The sequence below is a fragment of the Mustelus asterias genome, chromosome 16 (assembly GCF_964213995.1).
Source record: "Mustelus asterias chromosome 16, sMusAst1.hap1.1, whole genome shotgun sequence".
Taxonomy (NCBI): Eukaryota; Metazoa; Chordata; class Chondrichthyes; order Carcharhiniformes; family Triakidae; genus Mustelus; species Mustelus asterias.
Window position 1 is genome coordinate 9,688,521 of NC_135816.1, and position 15,378 is coordinate 9,703,898.

Here is a 15,378-nt window from a genome sequence, read left to right on the forward strand (position 1 = left end):
GGGCCTAACTCTTCCACTGTACAGTTCTTGTTTCGAAAGCTATCACATCTATTCAACACTATTTTTAATATAACTGTGTCCACCCAAAAGCCTTAGATGAAACGTCTTTGCCTACTTGTGTTTCCAAAGGTTAGTAATGCGGGCCACTAGTCTTGCTTGGTGGAAACTGAGGAAACACAGAAAAAAAGTAGGCCATTCGGCCCTTCGAGTCTGCTGCACCATTCATTTAGATCAGATTCAATAATTCAATATCCTGATTCCCCCCCCCCACAATCTCTCTTGATCCCTTTAACCCCAAGAGCTATATCTAATTTTTTCTTGAAATCACACTATATTTTGGCTTCAACTACTGTGGTAGTGAATTCCACACATTCACCACTCTCTGGGTGAAGAAATTTCTCCTCACCTCAGTCCTTAAAGGTTTCCCCCTTATTCTCAAACTATGACCCCCCACCATCGGGAACATTCTTCCTGAATCCTCCACCCTGTCTAACCCTGTTAGAATTTTATAAGTTTCTGTGAGATCCCTTCTCACTCTTAACTCCAGTGAATATAATCCTAACCGACTTAGTCTCTCTTCATAGGACAGACCTGCCATCCCAGGAATCAGCCTGGTAAACCTTCGCTGCAGTCCATTATGGCATTGGTGTACCTTTAGATGTTTTGTTTTCAGATCATCGATTCTCAGCTCACAACCTTAGCTGATGTCATTATGGCACCAGTTTGACTGGAGATGTCCTTTTATTGCTGCTTAAATGAGGGTGTTTATTTTTACATGCTTATGACTCTACATTGTTAGAAGAAAAACTGATTAGCAGGTCAGGTGATAGTAGTTTTTCACTTTCAGTTTGGAGTTGCAGTTTTGAGTTTTAGAAGGGGGCATCAAGTTGAAAATAAGTCTCTCCCTGGTTTTGGAAATTTTGCTGGTGATCAGAAAGCAAGGCCTTGCCTTTCTGAAGGGGGGGGGAATCTGCTGTTGGTGGCTTGCCTAGAATACCTGGTGTTTTTGGAAGCTGTTCTGACTTCAAGCTGTTGTGAGTCTATCCAGAGAACTGCGGACTTCATCCAAAGGACTTAATACCAGTATCATGTGAGCATTAGTCTATGCTGTGTTAAACCGGTTTATGGAATTGGTTTGATCAGGACAGCTCCTTTATACATTATTGTGGTTGTTTCAGTGTTGTTTGTAATAGAAGTTTTTGCTGATATTCTTAAATAAACTTTGATAAAAGCTCCCTAGTGGGTCATTTGAATCATACCTGGTGTGAAACCTATCATGACTTATCCTAGCCAAATTCAAGATGCAAAACGTATGATTCAGACGGGCTCCATAAAACGCTTTGGAGTTTCTGACCTGACCTATAACATGGAGATGCCGACGTTGGACTGGGGTAAGCACAGGAAGAAGTCTCACAACACCAGGTTAAAGTCCAAAGGTTTATTTGGTAGCACAAGCTTTCAGAGCATTGCTCCTCCTTCGGGTGAGTGAAGAGTTGTGTTCACAAACAGGACATACATAGCCACAGACTCAATTTACAAGATTCCAACCATTATCTTGTAAATTGAGTCTGTGTTTATGTATGCCCTGTTTGTGAACACAACTCTTCACTCACCTGAAGAAGGAGCAACGCTCTGAAAGCTTGTGCTACCAAATAAACCTGTTGGACTTTAACCTGGTGTTGTGAGACTTCTTACTGTGCTGACCTATAACATCCTTCCTCGGATAAGGACACCAAAACTGCACGCAATACTCCAGGTGTGGCTTCATCAATGCCCTATCCAATTGCAGCAAAACATCCCTATCCTCAAATCCTCTCGCTATGAAACTGCTCTGGAGAATATCACCCCATTCCCTGCAGCAGCGATGGGTGAAATCTCATCCAGGACCTTTCAACACACCCACCACCACTTCAGAGCTGGGTTATTCTCAAGATCAATCCCCCTTGCGGCCATATCTTACACAAATTGTAATTTCATTCAGAACAGTGCTGCTCATTTTCTCGACCAAACTCCATTAGCTTCCTGCCCTCAGGACAGCAGCTTCAGAAATACTTAACCTCAAAATCACTACAGGACCTTGCCTGACCCGCTACACAGAATCTGGCTCCTCTAGTTGGGGTCCCATCTTCCAACCAGCATAAAATCAAACTCATCTGCCTGAATCCTAACTCGCACCACGTCCCAATCACACATCCCTGCGCTGTCTTGATTCCTGGTCTGGCGAAAACTCTTATTAAATAAGAAAAATCATCATTGTTTCCTAATCCCACCATAGCCTCGCCCCTTTGAAACATCCTCCAGCCTTATAGCCCTCAGATCTCGGCACTCCTTCAACTTTGACCTGTTGGGGAGTCAAAGAACAAAGAAAATTACAGCACAGGAACAGGCCCTTTGGCCCTCCAAGCCTGCACTGACCATGCTGCCCCGACTGAACTAAAACCACCTACCCTTCCAGGGACCTTATCCCTCTATTCCCATCCTATTCTAGTATTTGTCAAGATGCCCTTTAAATGTCACTACCGTATCTGTTTCCACTACCTCCCCCGGCAACGAGTTCCAGGCACCCACTACTCTGTAAAAAAATCTTATCTCGTACATCTCCTTTAAACCTTGCCCCTCGCACCTTAAACCTGTGCCCCCGAGTAATTGACTCTTCCACCCTGGGAAAAAGCTTCTGACTATCCACTCTGTCCATGCCTCTCATAATCCCTAAGTTTCCTCACTTGCTGCCTTAACCGTCAGCTGCTTGGGTCACAGGCTCCAGAAAACCGAACCTAACCCAGACTAACATTGCAGTACTCCCTCAGCTTGGTGCTGGATGGTCAACAGTGCCACCTTTCAGATGAGACACTAAAACATGGCACCACCTGCCCTCTAGTGAGCACAATCCCATGACGCTTTTTCCAAAGAAAAGCAGACGTTCCCTCCAGGATGTTGGACAATACCAGTCAAACAACACAAAGCATTAACTCAACATTATAGAATCTCACTATGCACACATTAGCCATTGGGCTTCCCTGAATTACAACAGCGACTGCATTTCAAGAGTAATGCATTGGGTATAAAATGATTTGGGATGTCTGGAGGTCGTCAAAGTTACTACATAAATGCACAATCTTTATTTCTCTCCGATCTTTTGTTCAGTATCCATTACATGTATGTTAAAATGCCCTCGGACATTTTGTTCTGTGAAAATCAGGACATTAACGGTAACTTCTTGTCAAAGCAGAATGATGGCCATTATTTGAATGACAAGAGGCCCTACATTCAATATTCAGAAGTCCAAAATTAGCCAAAAGGGAAAGGATATTGATAGATTCAAGAACTTTCCCATCTCCAAACATCTTGGTGCCTGTAATAAAAAGAATTGCAAACATTTACTTTATTAAATAAAGAAACTGCTGTGATATGTCTCTGAATGACACTCATTCATTTGATGATCATTACACAGAACAAGGGATACTGAAATGCTATTGCAATCTACTAAAATCACACAGATCTTTCTCGCTGGCTTTTAACATTTTAACCATTCAATTTGTGCATTGGGGAGGAAATCTTCGGTTCCCTGTGCAACTCCACATTAAATGGAGCTATATAAATACCAATTTTGTTGCCAACATCATCGTCATCAAGCAACAAAAGTCTGAAAAAGTACTCTGTTGATATTCAAGTTAACTCTAGATTATGTAGAATCATTCGTGTAGGAAATGGACTGTGTCTCAAGTGTTGCAGCGGGGACCATTTCTGAACATGCAACACATTGTTAAAGCAGAGAGAAGCTTTACTCTGCGCTATACCAGATGTGGGAGCGCTTGGAATTTGACACACAGTCACCCAAGGCCAGAATTGAACCTGAGACCCTGGCACTGTGAGGCAGCAGTGCTAACCACTGTGCCACCCATTATCTACCAAGCTGTACTGCCAAGCCCCCTGCATAAAGCCTTTCCAACTTCGATGATAGCTCCATAAGTGAGCACAGTAAGAAGTCTCACAACACCAGGTTAAAGTCCAACAGGTTTATTTAGTATCACGAGCTTTTGAAGCACTGATCCTTCATCAGGTGAGTGGGGAGTTGGGTTCACAAACACGGCACATATAGACACAGACTCAATTGCAAGATAATGGTTGGAATGCGAGTCTTTACAGGTAATCAAGTCGCTCCAGGTACAGACAATGCGAGTGGAGAGAGGGATAATCACAGGTCAAAGAGGTGCGGATTGTCTCAAGCCAGGACAGTTAGTAGGATTTTGCAAGCCCAGGCCAAATGGTGGGGGTTACATGTAGTGTGACATGAACCCCAGATCCCGGTTGAGGCCGTCCTCGTGTGTGGAAGTTCTTGCAATTGAGTCTGTGTCTATACATGTCGTGTTTGTGAACCAACTCTCCACTCACCTGATGAAAGGGCAGCGCTCCGAAAGCTCGTGCTACCAAATAAACCTGTTGGACTTTAACCTGGTATTGTGAGACTACTTACTGTGCCCATCCCAGTCCAACACCGACATCTCCACATCATGACTCCATAAGTGGTCCTTCTTAAGGCTGCACTCATAACTTAGACAGATTAAATTGTTATATTTCTAAATATTAATTCTGCACAGATTGGCTTTAAAATCCCGTTTCTGGTCAACACAGTACAAGTCTCTTGAATTTTAATACTTTGACTATGGAGGTTTGTAAACTTCATTGATGCTCCTGGCACCCACTGACAGGATCAGGGTCAGTTGCACATCCGCTGATAGCCATAGTGCAGGTCGAGAGCACAGGTGCAACTGTTCCGAAAGCCTTTCTGGTAAGTGGCAGGAGTCACTGTTTTAAAAATAAGGAATTTCCTAACCGGGATTAATTGGTATTGCTGCATATGGAAGTGGAATGACCCAGTATTAAGATCAGTAAATGAGGTAACTCATGATTTCCACACATTCTGCACCCAGCATCATGCATTAAGTCTCTCACCTGGTCACTGAGGCTTTCTCAGCTGGTTTGGGACATGCACACACAGCAAGGGATCTGCCATGTCTCGAGAGTGAGCAGGACAGATACCAAGAAAACCACATTGCGACAAGGAATCCCCAAGTTCCCCAACTCCGATTCCTGCCTGCAAGTGGACACAGACGTTGTTGTTTTCAAATCCAGCTCCCCCCCCCCCCCCCCCCCCCCCGCTCAGAGACTTGGTTGGGTACAATTGAGTTTGGTATTCATTGTTTTAATATCGTAAAACTTCAATAGACAAATTCATGCAAAATAGTATTTACTTTGTAAACAATTATTAAAACAATTTATATTTACAGAATGTCTTTAACATGATAAAAGATTTCAACGTGCTTCACAGGAGCATTACAATATAAGACACCAAGCCATAAAGACATATTTCGATTAGAAGCTTGGTTGAAGAGGTAGGTTTTAAGGGTGTCTTAAAGGAGAGAAGTTAGATGGAGGGGTGTGTGTGGGAATTGAGCGTGTAGGGCTGATGCAACTGAGGACAGTCATCTATGGTGGGCAGGTTCATAAGGCCAGAATTACATCAGCCTAGATATTGGAGGCCTGGAAACGACTATAGCATCTTGATGTCACAGTGGTTAGCACTGCTGCCTCACAGCACCAGGAACCCCGGTTCAATTCTGGCCTTGGGTCACAGTCTGTGTGGAGTTTGCACGTTCTCCCCGTGTCTGCGTGGGTTTCCTCCGGGTGCTCCGGTTTCCTCCCACAGTCCAAAAATGTGCGGGTTAGGTTGATTGGCCGTGCTAAATTGCCCCTTAGTGTCAGGGGGACTAGCAGGGTAAATACAGAGTTACAGGTATAGGGCCTGGGTGGGATTGTTGTCAGTGCAGGCTCAATGGGCCGAATGGCCTCTGTCTGCACTGTCAGGATTTGATGAAATAGGGAGAAGTGAGGCCATGGAGGGATTTGAAATCAAGGATGAGAATTTTAAAATCATGATGTAGCTTGATCAATGTAGGTCAGCTAGCGCAGGATGAGAGAGAGGGGAATGAGACTAGGGGAATTTCACAGTAACTTCATTGCAGTGTTAATGTAAGCCTACTTGTGATTAATTATCTTTAAAATTTACTTTATTTGATGTGGGTTAAAACTCATAGAAACCCTACAGTACAGAAAGAGGCCATTCGGCCCATCGAGTCTGCATCGACCACAATCCCACCCGGGCCCTACCCCCATATATTTACCCACTAACTCTCTAACCTACACATCTCAGGACACTAAGGGGCAATTTTAGCATGGCCAATCAACCTAACCTACACATCTTTGGACTGTGGGAGGAAACCGGAGCACCCGGAGGAAACCCACGCAGACACAAGGAGAATGTGCAAACTCCACACAGTGACCCAAGCCGGGAATTGAACCCAGGTCCCTGGAGCTGTGAAGCAGCAGTGCTAACCACTGTGCTACCTTGCCGCCACTCGGACAGTGGAGTTTTGGATGACGGAGAGCAGAATGTGGGACAGCAGCCAGAGTGCATTAGAACAGTCAAGTGTAGAGGCTACGAAGGCAGGATTGAGAGTTTCAGCAGCAGATGAGCTGAGGCAGAGGTGAAATCGGGCAATGTTGTGGAGGTTAAAATAGACTGTCTTTGTGGTGGCATAAATTTGTGGTTGGAAAATTATCTCCAGATTCAAAGATGACACCAGGGTTGTGAAGAGTCTGGTTTAGTCTGAGACTGTTGCCACAGAGAGGGATGGAGTTGGTAACTGGAGACAGAGTTTGGAAGAAGCCAATTCATCAAGAGGACACAAATCATTTCTGCAATGTATACTCGGGCTTCAACACCCTTGGGATTTACCAGCATTGGGACGAGGCTGAGATTTAATACCCGTGTGACCTGTTCTCAGTAGTGTGTGGAATACTGACTAAAGCCCAGTCAAGTACTGGGTCAGAGAGATTGAATAGGTTGGGACTTTATTCCCTGGAGCGTAGAAGATTGAGGGGAGATTTGATAGAGGTGTATAAGATTTTGATGGGCATAGATAGAGTGAATGCAAGCAGGCTTTTTCCGCTGAGGCTAGGGGAGAAAAAAACCAGAGGGCATGGGTTAAGGGTGAAAGGAGAAAAGTTTAAAGGGAATATTAGGGGGGGCTTCTTCACGCAGAGAGTGGTGGGAGTGTGGAATGAGCTGCCGGATAAAGTGGTAAATGCGGGGTCACTTTTAACATTTAAGAAAAACTTGGACGGGTTCATGGATGAGAGGGGTGTGGAGGGATATGGTCCAAGTGCAGGTCAGTGGGACTAGGCATAAAATGGTTCAGCACAGACAAGAAGGGCTAAAAGGCCTGTTTCTGAGCTGTAATTTTCTATGGTTTCTATGGTTCTAAGTACAAGTGTTTAAGAGTCTGGTGGAAAATCCAGCTTTGTGGTAGGTAAAGATTTCGATGGTCATTCAAGCCGAGCTGTACAAGTTCCTAGGTTTGACTCCCAGTTGAATTCAGTTGAAGTGAGGATAAATTCAACTACAATCGGTCCCCGAGGTGGAGGCGGGAAAATCAGTCCGGATGCCACGTACAGATATTCAGTAAAGGCCGATGCAGTTGAGGGCCTGGCACACTCTCCCGCAACAAGCCCCACGGAGTAACGGACACTTGCCGAGGCTGCTCAGACTAGACCCCGACACGTATTCAACGCCCTCTTGGAATGGCGATGTTGACGGAGAGGGGGTAAAGGAGATTGACCTGGAAGGATGTGACAGGTAAAGAGATCTCACTTTCCATATTCTGTCAGTAAATGAGCTTCATTACTATTCTGGCCAATCCCAACAGCCTGGGATGATGTCAAACAGCCTGAAGAGAAAAAGGAAATAATTAGTCGGAAGGCAACTGAACGGAATGTTTAATGACTGAAGTTTATGTACTATCAACGAGTTTCTCATCTGATAACTGGTTGCCATGGATACAACAGAAAGGTCTTTAATCTCTGGCATTCGATAATCCCTCTTTTAGTTTCCCACTCAGGACGGTGCCTTAGTGTTGCTGTCCCCGAGGAACTGTGTGGAGAACGCAGAGAATCATTTCAGTAGAAAGGTACCAGGGGTCAGTCAGTACGGCAGCAAAACGCAGCCCCAAACAGATGGGATGAAAGGCTTCTCGAGCAGCTGCCAGAGCGAGAAATCTTTCATCCCCATCTGTCAGCCTTCACTGCCAACAAATCACCCACCCAACACCCCCCCTCCCACTCTCGCTTCCCTCAAAATTGCAGCATTTCTTTTTTTTGGAAATTGGCAAGAATTATGCTGCGAGTTCCTCACAACCCTTTACTCTCCAAACACATCCCAGTGTTCCAGCTGCAGATCCAACACTGAACACCAGGAACTAGCTCAGTCGTGTAAAAGAAAACACAGCGGCTCTCACTACCTCGGGTGGAAAGTGCTTCCAAACATCGGAGGATGGACTATTTAAATTGTAGCCACAAAGAAAATGTGGCACTCAATTTGCGCGCAGCAAGCCCATCTTGAGGTGGTGGGATGTTATACTTTCCTTTACACGACTGAGGCACTTCCCACTGTTCAGCAAATAAATTGCCCCCGAGTGTCAGGATGGGCTAGGGTAAACACATGGGGTTATGGGGATAGGGCCTGGGTGGGATTGTGGCCGGTGCAGACTCAATGGGCCGAATGGCCTCCTTCTGCACTGTAGGGATTCTATGTGACAATAACTGCAGTTAGAAAAAAATGTCGCAGGAGAAAGGAACATGTTTGAAGAGTTGAAGCTCCCACAATCAGCAATGTGAGAATGACCAGATACTTGAAGTGATGTTGGATGAAGGATGACCAGAACATCAAGGAGATCCCCCCTGCTCTTCAAAATGCATCGAGCGGTGTTCATTCATCCGTTGTCGTAGCGTCTGCATGGTTTCCCCAATGTACCATGCCTCGGGACATCCTTTCTTGCAGCGTATCAGGTAGACAACGTTGGCCGAGTTGCAAGAGTAGGTACCGTGTACCTGGTAGATGGTGTTCTCACGTGAGATGATGGCATCCGTGTTGATGATCCGGCACGTCTTGCAGAGGTTGCTGTGGCAGGGTTGTGTGGTGTCGTGGTCACTGTTCTCCTGAAGGCTGGGTAGTTTGCTGCGGACAATGGTCTGTTTGAGGTTGCGTGGTTGTTTGAAGGCAAGAAGTGGGGGACACCGCTCGACAATCACCAGGCAAGACTGTTCTCTTCCTGTGGGGGAGCACTTCAGCAGCCACGGGCATTCAGCCTTGGATCTTCAGGTAAGCGTTCTCCAAGGCGGCCTTCACGGCACACGACAGCGCAGAGTCACTGAGCAGAAACTGATAGCCAAGTTCCGCACACATGAGGACGGTCTAAACCGGGATGTTGGATTTATGTCACATTATCAGTAACCCCCACAGCTTGCCTCCTGGACTTGCACAATTTCACAAGCTGTACTGTCTGGAGACAATACACATCTCTTTAACCTGTGTTGAATGCTCCCTCCACCCACATTGTCTGTACATTTAAGACCTGGCTGGCTGTAGAGATTTGCATTCTAATCAGTATTCTGTAATTTGATTTCTGTGTCTGTGCCCTGTTTGAGAACAGAGACCACTCCATCTGACGAAGGAGCATTGCTCCGAAAGCTTATGGTATTTGCTACCAAATAAACCTGTTGGACTTTAACCTGGTGTTGTGAGACTTCTTACTGTGCTTACCCCAGTCCAACGCCGGCATCTCCACATCATGACTAAATGTCAGAGGCAGATCTACTAGGAGTCAAGTTAGGGAGGAGTGCAAAGAGTAAACTTGGTAGATTTTTGTTAACCGATGGTGTTAAAGGATCTGGAACAAAGGCAGGTATATGGAGCTCGGTTACAGATCAGCCAGGGTCTCACTGAAAGGTGGAACTGTCTCTATGGAGATGCCCCAGTTGCTCCATCAGCACTGAATCCTTACCTTGTGTGTGAAGTATCTGTCCATTAAATAGTTGGCTCGGACCCGGATCTCCTCGTTGCTGTTGTACTGGATCGCCTCAAGAGCTGAGATCCCACTTTGATTTGCAAACGACACGCAGGCCTGTCAGAGTTGGAGATTTATAAATCAAACAATAAACGAGCAGAAAAAAGTGTGCAGAATGTGTCACTTAATTCACAAGCTAAAACTCTGTGTCATAGGACAGGTGGCAAAAAGACCGAGGATCTGACCCGAGGCCAGTCTGCAATTCTACAGGAACATTTCAGCACCATTCTCTTATATTCTTTTGCAACTGCCCAACAAAGTGCTTTAAAAAAAAACCTTCTTGGACTGTGCATGTTACTGGCAAGGTCAGCGTTTATTTTCCACCTGAACTGCCCTTGGGACATGATGGTGAGATGCCTTCTTCAACCTTTGCACTCTGGGCAATGTAAGTACACCCTCAGTGCTGTTAGGAAAGGAGCTCCAGGATTTTGACAGTGAAGGAATAAACAAAATGACGAGGGGAAGAGATAGACAGGATTAAATTGTTTCCCTTGGTGAAGAATTCTGGGGACATAGATTCAAGATAAGAGGCAGTAGGTGAAGAGGAGACATGAGGAAAAACTTTTTTGTTTTTAGGCAAGGGGATGGTGGGTGTCTGGAATTCGCTGTCCGATTTGGGGGTGGAGGCAGAGCCCTAAACTCTTTTATAAACTATCTGGATCTGCAACTTCAGCTACAAGGCTATGAACCAGGTGCAGGAAGGTGGGATTAGAAAGGGCATCTGGGCGTCCTCAGGCTGGCATAACAAGATGGATCGAATGGCCTCCTGTGCTGTAATTTTTTATGGTTCTAATGTTCAAACAGTGAACTGTTTTAAGGAATATGAGAACTGGTGACAAATTAAGAAGGGGTTTGATGAGGCAAACACAGGTGTTTTCACTTCCCATAAACACAAGGCCGTGAACATAGAAGTGTCACAAATGAATTCAATGTGGATTTTGGCAGAAATGTCTTTATCACAAGGAGTTGAGGCGGATTACGTGGATGCACAATGGCTAAAGTAGTACAGGAGGGACAAATGAACAGGAGGTTATGCCGATTGGGGTGGGATGAATTAAGGTAGGAGGAGGCTGCTGTGGGGCATAAACACTAGCATGAACTAAAAGGGCTGAATGGCCTGTTTCTCTGCTGCACGTGGAGTGGATGCTTCCTCTTGTGGGACATTCTAGGACGAGAGGTCATAGTGCTTGGATAAGGGGTAGCAAATTTAAAACAGAGTTGAGGAGAGACTACTTCTCCCAAAAACCATAAGACATAGGAGCAGAATTAGGCCACTCGGCCCATCGAGTCTGCTCCGCCATTCAATCATCTCTGATATTTTTCTCATCCCCATTCTCCTGCCTTTACCCCATAATCCCTGATCCCCTTATTAATCAAGAACCTATCTATCTCTGTCTTAAAGATACTCAACGACCTGTCCTAAAAGGGTTGTGACTCTGTGGAATTCACTGCCCCAAAGTGCGGTGGATGCTGGGACAGTGAGTAAACTTGAGGAGTTAGACAGATTTTTAATTGGGAATGGGTTGAAGGGTTATGGGGAGAAGGCAGGAAAATGGGGATGAGGAGCATGTCAGCCACGATCGAATAGCGGAGCGGACTCGATGGGCCGAATGGCCTAATTCTGCTCCTATATCTTATGAACATTCATTATAAACATATTGAAGTAGCCACAAGCCGACCAGGGCTGAAAATCTCTAAGGATTAACCCTATAAATGTAAACAGCAGCAAGCACATGTGGGAGTCTCTGAGCCCGAGCTCTGGCCACTTGTCCCTACGTTTGCCAGGTTCAGGTTAGCAGGATCTATGTACCCCTGTAGGGGGACACTAAGCACTTCATGCAAGCCCAGCATAATCTACCTGTTGTGCATCTCTCAGCAGTTGGACGAAGCAGGCACTTGGGCACAATGACAGGTTTCTGCGCCTGTCAGATGCACAGCTGAATGAATGAAAATAAACAAAGCCCATGTGCAGCACAGAACAACAACCTACCAATTTCAACAACATCTGAAAATCCAGTGGGATAGCCTGATGAGACACCCACCAGGCTGCCAGAGCAATCTGTTAATTAAGTGTTATGTTACAATGGTGGTGCCCACAAGGTAGCCCAGGACCACTAGTGGCCTATCATAGAATCCCTACAGTGCAGGAGGCCGCCAAACGACCCATCGAGCCTGCACCGACCACAATCCCACACAGGCCCTACTCCTGTAACCCCACATATTTACCCCGCTAATCTCACTAACACTAGGGTCAATCAACCTAACCTGCATATCTTTGGATTGAGGGGAGAAACCGGAGCACCTGGAGGAAACCCAAGCAGGCATGGGGAGAATGTGCAAACTCCACAGACAGTGGCCCGAGGTCGGAATTGAACCCGGGTCCCTGGCGCTGTGAGGCAGCAGTGCTAACCACCGCGCCGCTCACTTGTCGCACTTCACTTGTCATTCTCTGTGCCTCTGGCCTTAAGAATCTGAGTTGTGAGGAGGGAGCAAAGAGGCTTCAAGGGAGTTTAGGCTAAGTGAGTGGACAAGAACATGGCAGAGGTAATATGTGGAAAAATGTAAAATTACCCAATCTGGTAGGCAAAACAGAAATGCAGAGCATTTTTAAAATGAGAGAGATTTTCAAGTGTTGAATGTTCAAAGGGACTGGAGTGTCCTTGTTCATGAGTCAGTGAGAGCTAATGTGCAGGTGAAGCAAACAGGTAGGAAGGCAGATGGTATGTTGACATTTATTACAAGAGGATTTGTGTAGAGGAGTAAAGATATCTTGCTACAATTGTGTCGAGCCTTGGTGAGACCACACCTGGAATATTGCGTACAGTTATGGTCATCTACAAGGAAGGATATACGAGCCACAGAGGAAAAGCAACAAATGTCCACCAGACTAATCCCTGGGATGGTGGGATTGTCCTGTGAGGAGAGATTGAGGAGAGTGGGCCTGTGTTCCCTAGAGTTTAGAAGAATGAGTGACAATCTCACTGAAACATACAAAATTCAGAGCTTGACAGGGTAGATGAAGGCAGGAGGTTTCCCCTGGCTGGGGGAGCAGGAGGGTCTAGAACGAGGGGCACAGTTTCTGAATAAGCGGCAGGCCATTTAGAATTGAGATGGGGAGGAATTTCTTCACTCAAATGATGGTGAATCTTTGGAACTATCTACCCCAGAGGCTGTGGAGGGTTATCGAGTTTGTTCAAGACACAGATGGATAGATTTCTAGTTACTAAAGACACTAAGGAATATGGGGATAGTGCAGGAGAATGGACAAGTTGAGGTAGAAGATCAGGTGCAGGCACGAGGGGCTGAATGGCCTACTCCTGCCTCTATTTCCTATTGCCCATGTCCATTGTTGGTCTTTACTGTTCCGTCATCGGCCACACTCCCTGGGCTCGAAAACTGTAGAGCTCTGCCCTGAAGTGTTCTCTCTCGCTACTCAAACCCCTCATCTGTGCTTTGATACCTACAGACTTGACAGTTTTAATACTCTGCGGGATAGCCTCCACCTTGTCATCTCTGTAAACGTGAGCTCATGCTACTAATTTAGTGATGAACGTTCTGACATGGTGACATCCCTTCACCTCAGGATGCCTTTTCATGGCAATCCCTTTCCAAGTCTAAAAGCCAGACAACAGCACCGTGTGCCAGCAGCTCGGAAGGGCATCTTTAAGGATTCAAGTCAGTGCACGCACATTTTCCAGCATTTGAATCAAAGTCTGACTGGGGACACTATTTAATGATCAGTTTTTGCCATCTGTTCAAGTGGTACTTGAAAGGGATTCATAAATTTTAAAAAGGAGGCATGCAGGGAGCAGGAAATTGAACGTTTGTGTCTGTCCCTGAATACTTTTTATATATAATGAAACTCGTACTGACTGGCAGAGCTCCAGTCAAAGCAATGGGGGAGCAAAACCCCACAGATGGGCCAAAGCTTGCTTGATCAGTGCATCTCGCAGCTTACCTGGCTGGTTAGACTCTTCCCTGCACCCTTCAGTTCAAAATGTGTGCATGTCACAAGTTGCCAGGAATGTGAATTGACAATGGGGCATCTGGGACCACCAGACTATCCTCTTTACCAATGAGATCTAAGGCTCAAGGGAGAGAACAACAACTGGGGAGAAAGTAGACTGAATCATTGTCACTGCAATGAAGTTACTGTGAAAATCCCCTAGTGGCCACACTCCGGCGCCTGTTCGGGTACACTGAGGGAGAATTTAGCACGGCCAATGCACCTAACCAGCACGTCTTTCGGACTGTGGGAGGAAACCGGAGTACCCGGAGGAAACCCACGCAGACACGGGGAGAACGTGCAGACTCTGCACAGACAGTGACCCAAGCCGGGAATCGAACCCGGTCCCTGGCGCCGAAAGGCAGCAGTGCTAACCACTGTGCCACCATGCCACTATCCAGCAGCAGGCCATTAAATCCTAAAGAAAGGTAAAAGTTCAGTTCAGTTTTTCTCCTTTACAGGCTGGTACCTCACAGGCTGTGGTTGCAGCACCCCAACTATTGGGGCTGATAACCCACTCAGCACCAATCAGACCCGGGGCCCTCTCAATCGGAAGTCCTCAATCCCGCACAAGCTTGACACTATCCAGGAAAAAGCAGCAACCGCCCCCCCCCACCACTCCCGCTTGACTGGCATTCCTTCCAACAGATGAACCACTTACTCCTCCAGCACCACAGCTCTGTGGCACCATTTACAAGATGCACTGTAGCAACTCGCAGGACCTTTCAAAACCCAGGACCTGTTCCGTGTAAAACAGGAGCAGCCAACAAATGATCATCATGATCTTCAAGTTCCCCTCAAAGTCACACCCTATCCTGACTGAAAAGTATATGGTCATTACTGGGTAAATCTCCTGGAACTCGCTCCCTAATCTACACCGCAGCCTTTCACCAAATTGCTTCAAATGTGTAAGTTAGGTGGATTGGCCATGGTAAATTGCCCCTTAGTTTCCCAAGATGCGCAGGTTAGATGAATCAGTCCTCCACCATCTTCTCAAGGGCAATTAGGAATGGGCAACAAATACTGGACTTGTCAGTGACGCCCATTTCTCACAAATACACAGAAAAACACTGCAACTGTGGGTACCAACAGATGTGAAATGAACTCTGGGCAGCACAAGGAACAGCAGAAGAGATGATTTTGGGAATCAAAAAGAAAAGATAATGGAGCGGCACAGTAGTTAGCACAGCACCAGGGACCCGGGTTCGATTCCCAGCTTCGGGTCACTGTCTGTGTGGAGTTTGCACATTCTCACCGTGTCTGCATGGGTTTCCTCCGGGTGCTCTCGTTTCCTCCCTGCGCGAGTTAGGTTGATAATCATAGAACCCTACAGTGCAGAAAGAGGCCATTCGGCCCATCGAGTCTGCACCGACCACAATCCCACCCAGGCCCTACCCCCACATCCCTACA

At 46.2% G+C, this 15,378-nt stretch overlaps 1 protein-coding gene across 11 annotated transcripts in view; it reads right to left on the reverse strand.

Annotated features, from left to right (window-relative positions):
- Positions 1 to 3,098: 3,098 nt before the first annotated feature.
- Positions 3,099 to 15,378, reverse strand: part of tmco6 (transmembrane and coiled-coil domains 6) — a 41,218-nt gene continuing 28,938 nt past the window's right edge. For 5 of the 11 annotated variants that reach the window (XM_078231767.1, XM_078231762.1, XM_078231760.1 and 2 more), the window contains 2 exons: positions 9,900 to 10,019; positions 3,099 to 3,352 (listed from right to left, as the gene is read on the reverse strand). In XM_078231767.1, the coding sequence (XP_078087893.1) occupies positions 3,275 to 3,352; positions 9,900 to 10,019 (198 nt within the window). In that variant the 3' untranslated portion in view covers positions 3,099 to 3,274. Of the gene's footprint in view, positions 3,353 to 7,593; positions 7,991 to 9,899; positions 10,020 to 15,378 lie in introns of those variants that run through there. The other 6 variants (XM_078231765.1, XM_078231764.1, XM_078231766.1 and 3 more) reach the window with 6 other exon arrangements.